Here is an 18,829-nt window from a genome sequence, read left to right on the forward strand (position 1 = left end):
AAAATGATTTAAATTATTAGAATAATATTATTTTATGACGATTTTATTCTTTCGATAATTTTATCAATACCCCCAACGTTTTATCTTTTCATTGTGGAAATAATATATAACTGATCCATGACACATGATTCATTTAAGTCATCAGTTAAGTCTAAATTTTTTGGTTATTAATTATCTAAGTATATAAATGATAACGGAATTCCTTTTATCTGCTAAGTTTTATACAAATATCTTTTGTAATAATATATATGCGAAAGAAAACTAAATCATTTCGAATGTGTCAATTTGTCATTAGTGATAAAATTCTTAATAAAAAAACATATTTCATTTCATGCATTTTTTAATTATTAATATTCATTAATAATATATTTTATGTATTATATTATTTGTTTCATAAAATACTTGAAATAATTTTAATTAAAGATATAATGTATAATGTAAAATATATAATGTATAAAATTAATGATATATAAAATAATGTTTTTCATTAGTCAGCAGAAAAAGTAGAAAAATCTTATAATTTTTCCGTCATGTAAGTATGTAATATTACATTTAACCTAAATTACAATATATAAGAAATTCCTTTGTTTATATTTAATCAAAATAATTTTTATTTATTATATTTATATATTTAATTAAATATATTGTTATATTTATTTGCAGATATAAAATACTTATAAATATTAAAAAAAACTGTTTGATAAAAAATGATGTAAAAATATGAAATAATATTTTATTCTATCTATTCTATTATAAATATTAAAGCATTTCAAATGTCAAATTGAGATTTAGACAATTTCTAAAGTATGGATTCATTTAAAACATTTGTAAATATTTTTGAACGAGCTGTAATAGAAAGAAATAGTACAAATTTGATAGAAATTTTGAAGAGTAGTCGAAAATATTTTCAAAACATAGCAAAAGATGATAGTGGTACATAATAATAAATTCTTATAATTTTAAAACATATAATATTATATTTATTATATAAAAATAATTTTTATATTATAACAAAAATTTGTTTGAATATATATATTTAATATTTATAATTTTTATATTTAGAATTGATGCTGTCTACATTATTTGATAAAAATAAAGGCTTGCTCTCTTTTCTTAATAAAGAACTTAAAAGATGCAATTCTCAAAAGGGTTTTGATGTAGCAATTAAAGAAACATTTTATCTTCTAGAATTTATCATAGAACAATTCTCTGATATATTTATACCTTATATAATTGAAACAAAGGTATTTTACAATTTATATTCATATATTTAATTAATATATATGTATGTAATATATATTTTTATATATACATATATTTAATAAATTTAACTTTTTATATATAAGATACTAAAATTTCATTTGTTTAAAGAATACATGTCAATTGGCACTCGTAACACATTGTTCAGCATTTATTCAGAAGGCTGCCTCTAGTACATTTAATAAATTGATAGAAATTTTTAAAGAATATGATATTGAATTAGGTGAAACTGTAAAAAAATTTGTGTCATTGTTTCATTTAATCGATATAAAAGGTAATATAATAATGTATAATAAATTTATATAATATAAACAATTTATAATTATAAATATTCCATGATTTAGTATTAATAAATTTAATTTTTCATAGAGAGAAGTTTTCTATTTTCTGTACTTAGCACAATTACAAGATATTGTCCAGAAATTTCAGAAATACAAGAATATTCTAATATAATTTTTCAACAATTAAGAAATGATATTAAAAAACAGGTATAATATTTTTAATATTTTTAAAAAAAAAATTTTAATTTTTATAATATAGTATATATAATTATATTTATAATTTTAGTATAATTCAAAAACTATGTTTCATTCAATGGATACATTTCAAGTATATTTGGATGCACTTTCAAATATATTAACAGAACTCCCAAAGGAAATGGAAATAGAAAAATATTATGAGGAATTGTATAATTGGATTAAAGAATTAAGTAATCCTAAAAAATATTCAATTAAGAAAGTTTCAATGAAATCGGCAATTAATTTGTTATCTAAACATATGTATCTCTTTCGTGAATTTGTTTATTGTGATTACAAATATTGGTATGACTTATTGATAACTTTTGCTCAAGATAAAAATGTACAATGTAGTGAATGTGGACAACATGCTTTAAAAAGTTTTTATCAAGTAATGGGAAATACTTTAAAACATAAATCTTCTGATGATGATAAAGCAATATTCTTGGTAATTTTTATTAATTTTAAAAAAATATAATTTGACAATATTTAACATTTTTTATATTTTAGTATTTTAAAGATCTTTTTGAGGCACAATTAAAAAACAACCATCATATAAATTCAAATATGTTACGTTTTATTATATATGGATTTAGTCAAATGGCTGCTCCATGTAAAAGATATCTTAACAATAAAGATGTGAAAGATATGTTTTCACTCATAGCTAATTATGCTATGTTACTTTGCTCAAGGTATCAAGTATATTTATAGTATATTTTTTTTAATATTTTATAATAATTTATAATATTATATAATAATTTATTTTTAATATTATAGAGATGAATTAGAAAAAACACATTTAGAAAGTATTTGTGATTATCAAGAAGCTTTTTCAGAAATAATATTACATACATCAGAACTTTCAATTAATCAGATTAACATAATTACAAAGCTTAGTATTCTTTTAGTTAAAAGATTTCCTGATTTTCCTATATCTAGTCAAAATCTTGCCAGATCTTCATTAATGAATACCATAATTAATGTTGAAATAATGAGCAAAAACTTTTTAGATGAATTTCTTTATAATTTAAGTAAGTATATAATATATACACATATATATGTGTGTATATATATATATATTATTATAATATATATATATATTATTATATATATATTAATATATATATATATTAATTATATATATATAATTGTTTATATAATAATTGTTTATTTGAATATTCAGTTTATAATGGAATAATATGGACTTGTTCACATACGTTGTTGGTTGATGCTGAATTACAACGAGGATTGAATAATCTCCCGGAACGACCATTATGCTATAAAAATTATTTGCCTTTATGGTTATATCTGTTAAATCCAGATAATTATCGAAAACATAGACATATTACACAAAATATAATTGATTCAATTATAGATGTGGGCATTATATTAATTGATAAATTAAATCTGAATACAAAAATGAAAGAAGATAATGTATTTTCAGATACAGCTTTTTCTCAAATTGCTGAGAATGAAGCAGATTTTCGAACATTCGTTAATATTGTAGATTTATATGTTGATATAATTAATGATTTAAACTCCTCTTTATTTATAAATACAATACACAAATTTTTAGTGAAAATTATCACTATATCTTATAAACACCATTTAGTATCAGGTTTTTATAAATTAGTACATGCAATATTTAAACATATTTGCATTTTAAGTAATAATGAAGAAAATGAAATTGAAGTAGAAACATTAGAAATGTTATACAAATATTTAATAAACGTATTAGATTTGATTCCCACGTTTTCTAATGAATTATTAACTACATGCTTATATTTAATTTTAAATGTACCATTAAGATATGTAGAACGCATATTGAACAATACAATTCCAGCTTTTAAAATTGCTTTTACTTTTGGGATAAGTGATTTTGACTTAGCTTATACAGCTTTAAATGCATTAGAAAAGTGGACAAATCATTTGGATAATCAACATATAACTCTATTTTTGCAAGAAGTAGTACCATTTTTAGAGCCATATTTGCATAGTGGAGAAAGTTCTGTAGAATTTTTACAAGACATCATCAAAACAGAGCGAAAAGTTATTAAACGAATAATATTAAGAGATGATGATAATACTTTGGAAAGATTTCAAATGAGAATTTTGTTGTTTATAGCTTCACTTGATACCAATATAATAATGCAGTTTATATATAAAAAATCTATGGAAACAGGAGCTACTTGGAATAAAAAAGATTTACTTAAATATTCATTGACATTGTCAGATACACAAGTTGATATCTATTTCGATAAAATTTTACCAAGAATAATTTTACTGGCTCAAAATTCTGGGGATAGACGGACAAAAATAATTGCTTGTGAAGTACTTCATTCAATTGTAGTTTATGTTCTTGGTAAAACATCGCAACATTTAACATCTAATCCGGATAAATTTGTACCTATTTATATAATATTATGTCCAGCTTTACTAAATTTAAGTTGTGATTATGAAGAAGCAACAAGAAAGATTTTTCAACCATTAATGTTACAATTAACGCATTGGTTAAGCTCAAAATTTATGCTCGAGTCTCCAGCTACTGTATATTTTCTTGATTCACTTTATAAAGGTCTTTGCAATGACAACAATTTATCTCTTAGAGAATTTTCTGGCATGTGTCTAGCTGAATTTACCAAATGGTCTATAAAACAATCAAATAATGAAATAAATCAATCAAATATTTATGAAGTCATACATAAAATGACAAATTTTGCTCTTCATCCTTCTACTTCTAAACGAATAGCAAGTTCAACAGCTTTCAATCATCTTTATATCATTCTACGCGAAGATGAGAAGATTGTGTCCATATATTGGCTGGAAATTTTATACAGCTTTGTCAAAAGTTTAAATGGTTGCAATAATCCATCAATTATTGTTTCTCTTAACCACATCGAGAAAGTTCTAATAGCGAAAAAAAATCTATTTAATGCAGAATACCACAATCGTAGAAAACCTTATGAATTTGAAGGTTCAACTTTAATTCATGCTGTAAATTGGTTACTTACACAGTGTGGATGTTTAGATCAGCATTGTCGAATAAAATGTATGGATTTAGTTATAAAACTTTCTGAACATGTTGCAAATTATGATTCAGTTAAAACAGTGATAAATAATTACATCGATACTCACGGAATTGAAACATTTAATCATATAATTTTAAATGAATTACCAAAGATAGAAAATTTATCTATTAATGGTATATTACCTTTTCTCAGAAGTTTAGATTGTTATATTTGGCTAATAAAAAACAATCTATTAAATATGGAATGTTTATTTGGTAATTCAAATCCACAAAAAGAAGTAATCTTCAATTGTGCAAGAAATTTCGTACATGTGATAAATAGAATTAAAATAGAGGATAAGGAAAATGATTTAATAATGTTATCAAAAGAAATTGAAAATTTACAGACATTACAATGTAAAACAATATTGACATTATTTGATTTCATACAAATTTTATTGAATTTTGATGTAAATATTCTTATTTAAAATAATTCAAAAAATTGCTATATATTAGGAGATTTTAATCTTTGATGTTTTTATTTAATTTTAGGGAAATTTTATTCCAGATTTCTTTTTTAATAAAGATTTTTTTGAATTAATTGCAAAATGTATAATGTGTCCTCAAGTAATAGGATTTGACACAAAGAATCTTGAAATTACTGCATTGCTTCCTGTAATTATGGAAAATTTATTACAATCAATAATGCTCAAAGATCCCTTATCATATCTGATTAAGTGTGAATTATCAATATATGTGCAGAAACATGTAAATGATTATATTGAATTAGATAATATCACTTCTGATATAAACAATTTCAGTAAACTTAAACAATATGTTCGGGGTTTAATCTTTTTGAAACGTCATGATGTCCTCAATGAATTAGATAATGTAAAATATATATTTATAAATTTGTCTTATATTAATGCTTTATATGATTAAATTTATAATTAGTGATATTATTTTATAGATTAAAGAATTGATTTATCAATCAGAGGAGAAAGTTGTATATATATTCAAGTTTTTAGCAAGAGAATGGATAGGAGAACTTGTTTCTGCAGATCTAAAGCCATTAGTAAAAAATTATTTGGAAATCTTAATGGAATTTTTACTTATACATTATGAGGTATGTTATCTAAGAATAAAAATAGAAAATATTTTTAATATATTAAAAATATAAATAATTTGAAATATAAATAAAATGATATTTGCAGTCTTCAATAACAATTAAAATAATTGAATTAATAGAGAATGATACAATGCTTGGACCAGATTCTAAGAAAATCGAATATGGTATACATTTTCTAAATACATTTAAATGTGAAATATTTAGATACATATTAAAGGATATAGAAAAAACTATAGAAATATTTAATGATGTAGTGGAAAGAAATCCGTTTCTTTTTTTAACTATAATAGAGCAATTATTTTTATTCGTACAACGACATAAAAAAGAATTGCATAATCATATAGAAATACTAGTAGATACTGTTATTAAAAAATTTGCAATATTTGAAAAAGCTGCAAATAATTTCGAAGATAGAAAACAAAAATTAATAAATATTTTCGGAATTGCAGTTCATTTAAAGAATAAGCCAATAGAAGTATTATCTATAAATGAAGATTTTTATATATGGATTCTTAATCAATTAATGGATAATTCAGATATAGAATATAAAATACATATTCTTCAGAATTTTCTCATATGTTTAATTGATATGACGTCTGAAAAACCAGAATTAATTGTTATTTTACGTAGTTTAAAAAATTATAAACACGATGTATGTCCAAATGATTTTTTACAAAAAAATATGAAAGCTTTAAAAATTATCAATTGTTTCCAAATATTAATAACATTGTTACCAGTTACTAAATCGGTGATAGTATTAGAAACTATTATTTCATTTGCAGCTGGTATCGCCGAATATTTGTGTAATGAAAAAAGTAACGAATATTTACGAAATTATTTTGTTTCAATTACTACTCATTATGTTTTAAAATCTATACAATCAATATACAAATTATTTATGAACTTAAACACATTAACAAATGAAAGATTTGATATATTAAATAAATTTCTTTTACCATCATTTGAATTGTGTGAAATTACTGAAATACATCAATTCTTTGAAACAAATATCAAAGAAATATATACAATTATTTGTAAAGACTTTGATAACTCAACTGTAAAACAACTTATAGTATCCAAAATAGGATGTTATGATCTTGTTGCAATTATGTTTACAAAATTACACATAAAAGATATAGATAATATTGAAAGTATAATTACTCGAAATGCTATTGACAATATAATTACTGGAAAAGAACTTTTACAAAGTTTATACAGTAATGCATTAAATACACGTATGTTAAAGATACCTGAGATATCTGATTCTGAACTTAAAGAAACAACAAGATTGTTGCATTGTTCAGCATATAATTGTTCCATATCTATTGTATCTAATCTAAAAAAAGATGAAGATTCTTATGTAAGCATTTTTGTTGAAAATAGAAAAAAGAAACAGCTAATTTGGGAGAATATTATAGATTGTCAGAAGCAATATAATTTTCAACAAACAGTTACAGAATATCCAAAATATCGTAAAAGATTGATTAATATAAGAAAGAGCATGAAAGAAAAACAAGTTTTAAATCGTTATTCATATATTTACAGTTATGATCTATCTACTTGTACTTTAACTGAAGATATAAATGCTTATGATTTTAATGAAACTATTATACATAATAAATCTGATAAAACTAATAAAAAAGAAAGCATGACGTTAATATTCGAAAATGATGAATTAAATAATCATGAATGTATGGCTTCTATTTGTGGAGTTTTAAGTCATATAATATCAGAAGAAATATCTGTACCAACTACTGATGGTGATATTATATTGCCTAAATGGGCAAAATGTTTTCTTAATTCTATTACAACAACAAATTATGATAATGTTAGACTATTTATGTTAAAAATTATTTTAAATATGTCCACTGTATTTCAACCTTATACAAAATTTTTTCTTCAACCAATAATGTATGTAACATACTTATATTTGAAAAAAAATCAATTAAATTATATTATTGTTGATGTTATAGAAATGTTAATAGATTGGCAAATTTCTTTTTTTCAAAAATCGGGAGATTTCACATTTGATCAAAATAAGAATACAATTCAACAGCTATGGGAAATAATCATTCAAAAAGTAATAATAATAAAGACTAAAGAAATTTCCAAAGCAATTTATAAATATAACATGAACATGTTAAAAACAATACTTGAAGTTTGGCATCCTTATTTAAAACTACCTGCAAATTTAGATGATAAGATGAAAACTGCACCCAAAGCTACTGTATATTTAATATTAATTTGTTTTGTCAATGGCATGGATAAAGATATTATTCATAGAAATAATATTTTAGAATTTTTAGAAAAGTCTCTAGAAAATTGGAAAGATGATGAAGACACAATTTTGCAATGCTGTGAATGTTACGGATTAATTTTAAAATTCTTAGATGATAACGCTACGTTAGTAAATAGAAAAGGTATTATAATTGAAAAAATTCGAAATATATTAAGACAGATGCAAATGAAATTTGAAAACAGACAAATGAAATGCATTCGTGCCTTATGTAAAAATTATCCAGCTGCTGCAATGATTTATTTCGAATTTGTTACAACAAATATATTTAAAGTAGATGTTCAAGGCAAGTCAAATTGTTTAGAAATATTTCTATTGTGCATACCAAATCTCAATTCAGATCAGTTATTGAAAGAACTATCTTATATAAAATTTCATGATTTACTAAGAAATAAAATTTTACCCTGTGAAAAAATAGCATTAAAAATAATTGATTCTCTAGTTCTTGTTCTACCACCTTCAAATGTTTTATCATTTATAACTTTAGTACGACCTTATACGAAACATGAATTTTCTGAATATAGAGAAATTGTTTACAGTATATTTATTAATATTTTTAAGAAATATGTAGCAAATATTTCTGAAAATAATGAAATTAAGGAATTGATACATATTAGTAAGGAAATATTACTTAATGGTATATTGGATCCTACTGAAACATTGCAAGAAATGATACTAAATTTTTGGACACAAGATGCACATTTAACAAATACTTGCAAAGAACGATTGATTGAAATTTTAGATGTTTATACTCCCAGTGCTGGTCAAAATTTCTTGCCATTCACATTTTTATTAATTTCAGACCTTATTAAGAAATCTGGGGATTATACACGAACAATGTTTGAACCTTTATATAATTGCAGTTATAGAGATTACAAAATAGCTCTTTCATGGAGAACAAAGAATTTGGGATCAAAAGCTCCACTTTTTGTTCCATCTTTAACTAGTCAAATGAATCAAACGTTTAGTCAAATAAATACTACATTGCTATCTTCTGATATTCCATACACAAAATCAATATACGAATCTAATGTTGAATTAGAACTTCAAATAACTCAAGAACTTGAATTCGAACCGACTTATGCCAATGAAACATTTATTGAAAAATTCAATAATTCGGAACAAGATGATATATTCAAAATATCGAAAGTGCCGCAACCTGCTTACAATAAGAAATCAAAACGATTTTTATGCAGTGTAAATGATGTTTCCGCAGCTATGCGAGAAAAAGAAATTAAGAAAAATATACAACATATGGAAATGATAAAAGAAGAAATCACTCGACAAAGAAGTAGTGTAAAATTATATAGAAAATACAGAATCGGTGATTTTCCAGATATTGAAATATCGCATGCTACATTAATTGAACCATTGCAACAGTTAGCAAAAAATGATCAACTGATTTGTAAAGATTTAACAGTTTCTATTATTTATTCATTAATTGAAATGTGCAAACAAACGAACAAACACAACGGCTTTACGAAAAAGTTTGTGGATAGCATAAAATATATTATAGAAAATGAACGAGATAGCAATTCTACTATAACGGCAATTTTAGAAATTTTATGGACTACTTCTATAACAGATTGTTCACCAGAAATTATCGCAAGAGTCTCGAGATCTAATAGTTTGAATTTTCTTGGATCACTTGTTTTAGAGGAAAATTTAATTCATAATATAAATATATTTGAACCGCCTAAGAAAAAAATACAAAGCGAAATTATGAATGATTCATCATCTGAATGGTTGCAATTAACAAATCTTTATAAATCTATGAATGATGTTGATGTAGTTCTTTGTATTTTTCAAAATCATATCACGAATGAAGATATACAAGTATTTATTTATTTTATAATAAATATATGTATTATATATATTTCATTAATCACGATATATTTTTTTAAATCATTTTTTTTAAATTTTAGATTGCATCATTTGCACAAGCATCCAACAATTGGGAAAAAGCAAAAGTAGCCTATAATAAAGCGTATGAAACTGAATCGGAATTAACGAAAGAGTATTGCCTTCAAGGCTTGTTCGAATGTTTAAGTAATTTATGCTGTTGGGATGAGATTAACGAACACATAAAAAATGAATTTCACAGAAATTTGGACAATATTTGGAATGATCCACGAAAAGATTGGATGTTTCCTTGGATATTTACAGTAAATATCCGTAAATTATTAAACGAAGATACTAGTGATGAGTTTAGTAATGATGTGAAACTCATGGAATCATGGTTGAATGATGAAGAAAAAATAAAGTACATTAAACGATTCTTTGGGGAAGAATTGGCAATGTTTTTTTTGCATAATCAAATAGGAGTTGCTCGTGAATTTTTGTTAAATTCTTTAGATGAAATGAGAGAACAGTGGATCAAGCTTCATCCTCTTTCTACTCAATTAAGAATTTCTAAACTACAAAAGTTAAGAATCACTAACGATATTGATATATTTATAAAGATTTTGAGAACAGCAAAATCCTGGAATGATTTAGATGAAGTATTCAAGTTTTGGAACAAGAGTATTCCTTTACCACAGGATGTTATACTTTTATGGGATAAATTAACATCCTATAGAATATATTTCATTGATTCATTACTTAGTAATAAATTGGAAGAATGGAATCACCTTAATACTGAAAATAGTCTTGATGAAGAAGAAGTTGCAATTATGCATAGATTGCATACTATTAATTTTAATATGAGATTAAAAATGGTTGAAGCATCAATGAATCAAGGGAATAAATACATAGCAAAAAAATATTTACGACAATTAGAACAAAATATGGAAAATTATTCATCAGATTTGAAATATGAATTTTTGTTATATTATGGGAAATTTATATATCTGACAGGAGAAATTGAAACAGATATGAAGAAAAAGCTATTAAAATATATATCTTCTTGGACACATTGTCATACTATTTTAAAAAAAAACGATCTTCAAGATACTATGAATATTAATATTCGAAAGCAAATCAGTGAGATAGCATTGAAAATTGTACAAATGAGCGAAAAAAATGAAATATTTGCAGAACTATTAATAGAAAAGACTGCTGCTTTTAAAGAAATAAACATAAAAAATAATGATTTATCTAGTATTAAGAATGCATTGGAAACATATACTTTTAATCATTTAAGAATGTGTTGTGATATGACAGTTATGAATATTAAAGAATGTTATTTCAGTCTTGCAAAATACTGCTACGATAGATTATCGCGTGGTTCAAATGATATTCAACTGAGCAAAGAATTTATATATTCTATATTAAAAGCAATGAGTTACGGATCTCTTGAAGCAGCTCATTATTTTCCTTGTTTGCTAAAACCTGAATATTTCTATGATCAAGAAACAAAAGATATTTTCATTAAAGAGAGCGAAGGAATTCAAACATGGTTATTTCTCTCTTGGCAAGCTCAATTATTTTCTCATTTAGGAACATCCATTGCTCCATTAATTATACCTATTCTCAAACGGATTGTTGAAATGTATCCTAACGCGATTATTTACACATTTCGTTTAACAGTCGAAACAAATCCTGTTCTTTTAAACGAAACTAATACTTACGAAATTCGTAAAATTCTTTATAATAAGTCAGAAATTAATCAATTTTTGCTAGCAATGCAATATGTAGTCCAACCAGAATTATACTTGCAATATTATTTACTTGAATTTCGGAAAAATTTATCTCTTGGTACATCTACAGCTATAGATATACTTCTCAAGAAAGTATATCCGGATATAGAGGAAAAAAAAAATGATCCAAAACCAGGAAATATTTTTAATGAAATTATAGCATATAAAGAAAAGATAAAAGAATTAACAAACAAAAAAACTGACGAAATAAGATTGCTAGTAAATAAAATGATTGAAAGTATTAAAGTATCACTTTACAAACGTAAAGATAAGCTTAAATTGCAAGATTATAGTCCATGGTTTTGTAATTTTTTTGAAAAAAACATAGAGATACCTGGTCAATATACTGGCAAAAGAAAACCTATGCCTCAATATCATGCAAAAATTATAAAGTTTGAATCTACTGTAAAAGTAATGCAATCATTACGCAAACCTATTCGAATTACTATGATTGGTAATGATGCGAAGGATTATCATTTTCTAGTAAAATTTGGAGAAGATTTACGACAAGATCAAAGATTACAACAGTTATTTACTATTATGAACAAAACTTTGTTTATTAATGCAGCTTGTAAACAAAGACAATTACTTATTGATACTTATCAGGTAAATAAATGTTTTTTAAAATAATATAGTAAAACAATGAAAAATAATTAATTTTTTAAATATAGGTGATTCCATTGTCTAAAACAGTGGGTCTTATACAATGGATAGATAATACAAAATCTTTACAAGAGTTAATATATTTCACACTATCAGAACAAGAAATAAAACACTATGATTCTATATTTAAAATGTATCAAAAATGGATAGAAAATGCTGCACCTTCTAAAAAATTAGTACATGAAAAGTATAAAGAAGCAGTAGTAAAATATAATGCTTCAGAAGTATATATTAAAATGAACGAATTTATTAAGAAAACTAAATGGGATAGTTTACGCAAGACATTAATAATATTATGTCCATCTATAGAAAGTTTCATTATAATGCGCCGAAATTTTATCACTTCATATGCTACTATGTGTATTGCGCATTGGATTTTAGGCATTGGGGATCGACATTTGCAAAATATTCTTATCGTTATCGATTCAGGACGTTGTTTAGGTATTGATTTTGGGCTAGCCTTTGATGCTGGTGTTGATCAAAAAATACCAGAATTAATGCCTTTTCGTTTAACACCTCAAATTTTGGGTTTATTAAAACCTTTCACTGAAAAAGATCTTTTGAGAACAATAATGATTCATGTATTACGAGCAATGAGAAATGAACAAGGACCTATTCTTTCTTGCATGGATGTTTTTGTTCATGAACCTTTAAACTGGACAGAAAATGTTAATAAAACATTAAGAGAAAGTGAAGAAGATATTATAAGTAATTTTTAATGATGCAAAATGAAGTATTTTAATTTTCAAATAGATATATATATATTATTAATATATAACTATTTTTTATTTTAATTAAATTACAGATATCAAATGGATACCAATGAAAAAAATTAAAGCAGTTACAAAAAAATTAAATGGAATTAAACCATCTTTAATTATGTTAGATCAATTAAAAGAACAACATTATGATAAATATTTCGATAGGTATTTTACTATAATTACTGGAGATGATGATATAAAACGTATACGAGCAAAAATGAATGACTCTTTAATTCCTGAAGAACAGGTAATATTGAAAAAAAACTTTATTTTTATATTTATTATTATTTAAAAATAAAATTTCTTAAATATTTAGGTTGAATGCTTATTGGATCAAGCAACAGATTTAAATATTTTGGGTCGCACGTTTGTGGGATGGAAACCTTGGCTTTAACGTGTTTTATATAATTTATAATAAACTTTAATTATTTTTATATATTTATAAATTTCTTTAATAATTTAATTAAACAAATAAAAAACTAAAAAAAGAAAAAAAAATGAATAAGTCATAGTTGTGTATAACAAATTTTAATAATAATAATAGAAATATTATTATATAAGATATTAATATATTTATTGGATATTCTTTTGAAGACAAATTAAAAGATTAAAATAAAATAGAAAAGATATACAAAGTATCAATTAAAACTTAAATTAAAAACAATTTAAGTTTACGTAGATAAAAAGAAATGAGGATAAAGTAAAATAATAAGCTCTATATTTATTTTTATCATATCGTTATCTCATTTTCTCCATTTCGCTTATCTAATGAGAATTCAAATTATTTATAATCAATATTTTTGTTTTAATTTTTAAATTAATTAAAAAGTTTGATTGTCTGATTCCACAAATATATTAACATTTTGCATAATTTTTTTATATTTTATTATTATTATATATTTTATATTTTTCTGATGTTTTCTTATGTTTAAATTATCAATAATAAATTTATTATTGAAATAGCTAGTATTTAATATTTATACTTATATTAAATATCTAATAAATATTTTGAATGTTTCAAAAGAAAAGAAGAGAGAATAAAAGATTAATATAAAATCTATATATAGTAATTAATCAATTTCAAATCATTTAAAAAAAAACTATGTGAAAAAAAATATATATATGTATTTATTATACTTAAAATTATTTAAAATTAAATTGCAGTTAATTTTGATATCAAATTATATTTAATATTTTTTTTAATTTACATTTAGTAATTTCGAAATAAATTATGCATTTTTATATATTTTATAAGATTTTATGTAGATTAATAATGAACAAGAAATAACTTGTGATTTTTGTCTTTTTTTTATCATTTCCATTATATCATTTTATTACATATAGATATACAATATAAAAATGTAATTAATTACATTTTTATTTTTTTTAATTAATAATAAATTTTAATCTTCAGTAAATTGATTATTTGTTCTATTTTTCAAATTCTATTATATGAAATAAGAAATAAGAAATTAGATTATATATCACTATTTTTCATTTTTATTTTCATAATTTTTAAATAAATTGCATCATAATTGAAATAAATTGCGAACATTTTAAATTTCTTCATTAAATTATTAAAATTATTGATAAAATAAACATAAATATAGATTTTAAAATTTAATTTCTTATTTAATAAACTATTTTATAATGCTAATTCTTACACACAATAAATTATATTCACAGTAAATTATCTTAATTCTGATGAACTAAATCGTCATTTGTGTATAATTCAAGATAAATAGTTCTTTCATTATACAAAATTGAGATCTTTGAAAATTTGCTTATTTAAAGCATTTTTTTTATGAAAAATTATAGAAATTAATTTTTTGTATTTCACAAACGTTTACAATATTTGCCGTATAATATATTACAATAGATCATCTGAAAAATATTTAACATTGTTGCAACTGATCTTGCAATTGTGCATAACGTGTTTGTAATACGCGTTCTCGTTCTGTTTGTCTGTTGACATCTTCCATAAGTGCATTTACTCGTCTTGGTACAGCAGCTTCTTCTTGTGTTTGTAAAAATTTGAATGTTGAAAGTTCTAAATGCGCTTGTTCTATTTGTTCCCATAAATCATGCAATTGTTTTGTTAGTACTTGTGCTCTAGTCTATAATAAAGAAAATTTATGCATTAACATCAGTTAATGTATAATAATATTTTAATAATAATACATATTTTATATAAAATAAAAGAAAATAAAAATATGAACCTGATAACCTCCAGTAAGAACTTTTAATTTTTTTTCCATTCTTGCTGCTCGTTTAGCTTCACCAGTCATATGCATGCGATTTTCTTCTAATTTTCTTTCGCACGCTTCTACTCTATCTTTTTTCGAAGCTAAAGTTGCTCGCGTATATCTTTTTTGTGTTTCCAGATATAATATCTGATAAAATACATTAGAAAATAAATAAAAAGTTTATAAAATTTCAAATATTTCGTTATAAAAAATATATGCCAGTAATACCTGTGACAAACATTCTTCCCATACAGTTGTATAAGAATCTAAACTTAGTTCTCCATGAGCCATACCTTCTTTTACTACTGCCATTTCATCAATTAAAAGTTTCTTAGCCTATGTAAAATATATCTATATATATGTATATATATATAAATTTATAAATGTTATTAATTTAAAATCATATAACGAAATTAACTTACAGCAGCAAGTTCTTCTTTTTCAAAATTAATATATGGATGTTGCTCTAAATAAGCTTGTGCTTGAGCTATTGAATTTGAAGAACTTTTACGATTTTGTTGTACTGGATTTTGTAATGCATCATATTGTAGCATTGTGATCATTTCTCTTTTAATTAGTTCTTCAGCCTAAAATAATATTTTTGATAATAATTATAAATATTTATATTATATTATATTGTATATACACATAATATATACATATATTCAATAATTATGTGATCATACCCTTTGTAAATCTGTTAATGGAGTATCCATAAATGGTCTCAAAATATTCATATTTACATCAACTGGACGTGGTAAATCACGTTGTATAACTTGTGATCTTCTAGATAATTCTTTTTTCCCTACAAAATGTGATTAATATATAAATAATTTCTAATAAAAAATATATATATATATATTTCAGCATATTTTACTTTGTTCTATTAATTCTTGCTGCTGTCTAGCATCTATGTCGGCTTGATCTTCTACAATTTCTGTCGTAGTTGGAGTAAGTTCTTCATCTTTTGTTTCTCCTTCAGGAACTACTATTTCATAATCATTACGCGGTGCAGGGAGTGCATTCAATCCAGCACGTAATTGTTCTTTCACTTGTTTTTGAATTAATGGTGTCTCTGATCCATCTATATTTTCATCTGGGTTGATGCTTAACTTGTCACGAACTGGTGTAGCTGCTAGAACTCCATTTTGTGTTCGTGCAGATATTGGTGTATTAAAAGAATTAGCTGGTGTTCCGTCACTACGTTGTGAACGAAATGGAGTAGCCAGAATTGTATTTGGAGTTGCTACAGTATTTGTAGAAGGTACAACACCAGTGAAATCAGAATTATTTAAAGGAGTATTTAATCCACCTGTATGAAAAAAAAATAAACAAAATATCTTGAATTCTCTGTAAATAAAATTATAAAATTATATATTTTTATAACCGACCTTTTAATGGAGTATCAACATGAGTAAGAGCCATAACATTTTGAGCTTCTTGAAGAATTCTATCTGCAGCAGCAGCTGGAGTACGTGGAGTTACAGCTGCATTAGTTGGTAAAGAGTAATCAGCCAATAAACTATCTGATAATGTAATACCACTTTCTGTTGCAACTTCACGAGCAACCTATTAAAAATGATAAAATTTATATTATATATTTTTTACAAATGAAATGAACTAAATATATTAATTGTAATAATATACCTCTGATGCTCTACCAAGCTTAACTACTTGTTGCAATTCTTGATCAGATATTTGTGGTTCTGGTAAAACAAGTTTACTTCTTTTCTTTATTGGTTCTTCATTATTTAACATTCCCATTGGAATATCATTTTCTTTACGTTGCTTTAATTTTTGTTTATCCTTCCTACGTTCCATTTCTTCTTTTTCTTGTCTCAATTCTCCATCTAAATGTTGCTGTCTCATTTTTGAAAAATCAATAGCAAGTGGATCTACATGTTCATTAGATGTATCGTAGAATCCAGGTGCCGGTCGTTTTTCAAATGGAATTTCAGAATTATAATTTACTCCGCGTTTACGTTTATTCTTTTGTGATACAGTAATACCAGCAGCTCTCAATTCTCTACGTTTTTGTAGAGCAGCAAGCCTGCGAGCTTCTTCTAACTGTTTTTCTCTAGCTTTACGTTTTGCTTTTTTACCTTGTGTATTTGCAAGCCTAGCACGTGCTTCAGATAACATTTCCAATTCTGAAAATTACTAATTTTATTGCTGTTACATGTAATAAAAATTAATAATTTTTTTAAATGGAAAATATACCATCTTCATCCATGTCTTTAGGATCAGGCCTGGCTGGTTTTGTTTCAGGATTTGGATCAATTTCTCCAGGTTTTAGTTTACGAGGATCATCTGTAGCATCATCTCCTTCTTCTTTTTTTTGAGCTTGATCTCTAATATAAAAATAAAGAATATATAAAACTCACTTTAAGAAATAATATAAATTTTATAAATTTAAATTCTCACAGCAAATATTCATAACGTTCTAAGCATTGTGCTGCTGTACGTCCTATAATTGGAGCAATTGTTCTCCATTGAGTAGGCATTAATTTTGCAAGATGAAGAAGTTTTTCATCTTCTTCTCTGCTCCATTCTGTTTTTTTAATGCTTGGATCTAACCATTCAAACCAACGTGCTTTACATTGTTTAGCAGACTTTCTATGTAAAAGAGATGCTATTCTGCTCCATTGATTTTTGCCATATTTCATTACAGCTGCTTTTAAGATTTCATCCTAAGAAATTAAAAAATGTATATAAAAATTTATCTTTAATCATCAAATAATTAAAAATTTAAATACAGGTTAGAAATCGTTTTTTACCTCCGTATTACGCCAAACTCCACCTTTTATCATAATACGCGGCATTTTTTATATATTTTTTATTTTCATTAAAAAAACAATAAAAAATTAAAAATTTTCACTGATATTCTTGTATTTATTTGATGAATAACCTCATTAGAATTAGCGATAGTAATTTCAACAGAAGAGTAGTTTGTGCGACATCAGAGACATCAATGAAAAAAAGAAACAAATATTAATTTCTAATATAAAAGTAAAAATTACATTAAATTAAATAAAGATCACAATTTACATTAACATTCATATAATTAAAAATAGATATATATAAAACTATATATAAATAATGAGAATATTTTTATATATCAAAAGATTTTAAAATCATGAGATTTAGGCATTTAATATATAATTATTGAATACTGATATATACATATACATAGTAAATATAAAAAAATCTATGAATTATACATAATACATTAGCAAGTAATTAATTTATATATATAATCATAAATATTTATAATTAATTATTAAATAATGATATTGAGATAGAAATTAAATTAA

The 18,829-nt window shown here is 23.9% G+C and overlaps 2 protein-coding genes across 3 annotated transcripts; one reads left to right on the forward strand and one right to left on the reverse strand.

Moving 5' to 3' along the window:
- Positions 1–48: 48 nt before the first annotated feature.
- On the forward strand, positions 49–14,564 carry LOC100871224 (DNA-dependent protein kinase catalytic subunit). Of its 2 annotated transcripts, XM_012487402.3 has the most exons (16): positions 49–532; positions 664–933; positions 1,063–1,244; positions 1,372–1,534; positions 1,630–1,748; positions 1,828–2,223; positions 2,286–2,467; positions 2,553–2,806; positions 2,959–5,252; positions 5,335–5,673; positions 5,753–5,908; positions 5,997–10,043; positions 10,133–12,451; positions 12,517–13,216; positions 13,314–13,516; positions 13,586–14,564. In XM_012487402.3, the coding sequence occupies exons 2-16, from the start codon at positions 807–809 to the stop codon at positions 13,661–13,663; spliced, it is 11,559 nt and encodes a 3,852-aa protein (XP_012342856.2). In that variant the 5' UTR covers positions 49–532; positions 664–806; the 3' UTR covers positions 13,664–14,564. The 2 variants fall into 2 exon arrangements, with proteins under 2 accessions (XP_012342856.2, XP_086759326.1); XM_086903200.1 differs by lacking the exon at positions 13,586–14,564 and having other exon boundaries at positions 12,517–13,241; positions 13,314–13,439.
- Positions 14,555–18,496, reverse strand: Cdc5 (cell division cycle protein 21). Its single transcript, XM_003694228.4, has 11 exons — positions 18,293–18,496; positions 17,940–18,205; positions 17,736–17,866; positions 17,163–17,665; positions 16,907–17,084; positions 16,393–16,827; positions 16,202–16,320; positions 15,938–16,102; positions 15,744–15,851; positions 15,489–15,662; positions 14,555–15,386 (listed from the first exon to the last, which is right to left on the reverse strand). The coding sequence occupies exons 1-11, from the start codon at positions 18,335–18,337 to the stop codon at positions 15,165–15,167; spliced, it is 2,346 nt and encodes a 781-aa protein (XP_003694276.1). The 5' UTR covers positions 18,338–18,496; the 3' UTR covers positions 14,555–15,164.
- Positions 18,497–18,829: the final 333 nt, after the last annotated feature.

This window comes from Apis florea, unplaced genomic scaffold (genome assembly GCF_048593485.1).
Source record: "Apis florea isolate Af1SG1 unplaced genomic scaffold, ASM4859348v1 contig_2291_pilon, whole genome shotgun sequence".
Taxonomy (NCBI): domain Eukaryota; kingdom Metazoa; phylum Arthropoda; class Insecta; order Hymenoptera; family Apidae; genus Apis; species Apis florea.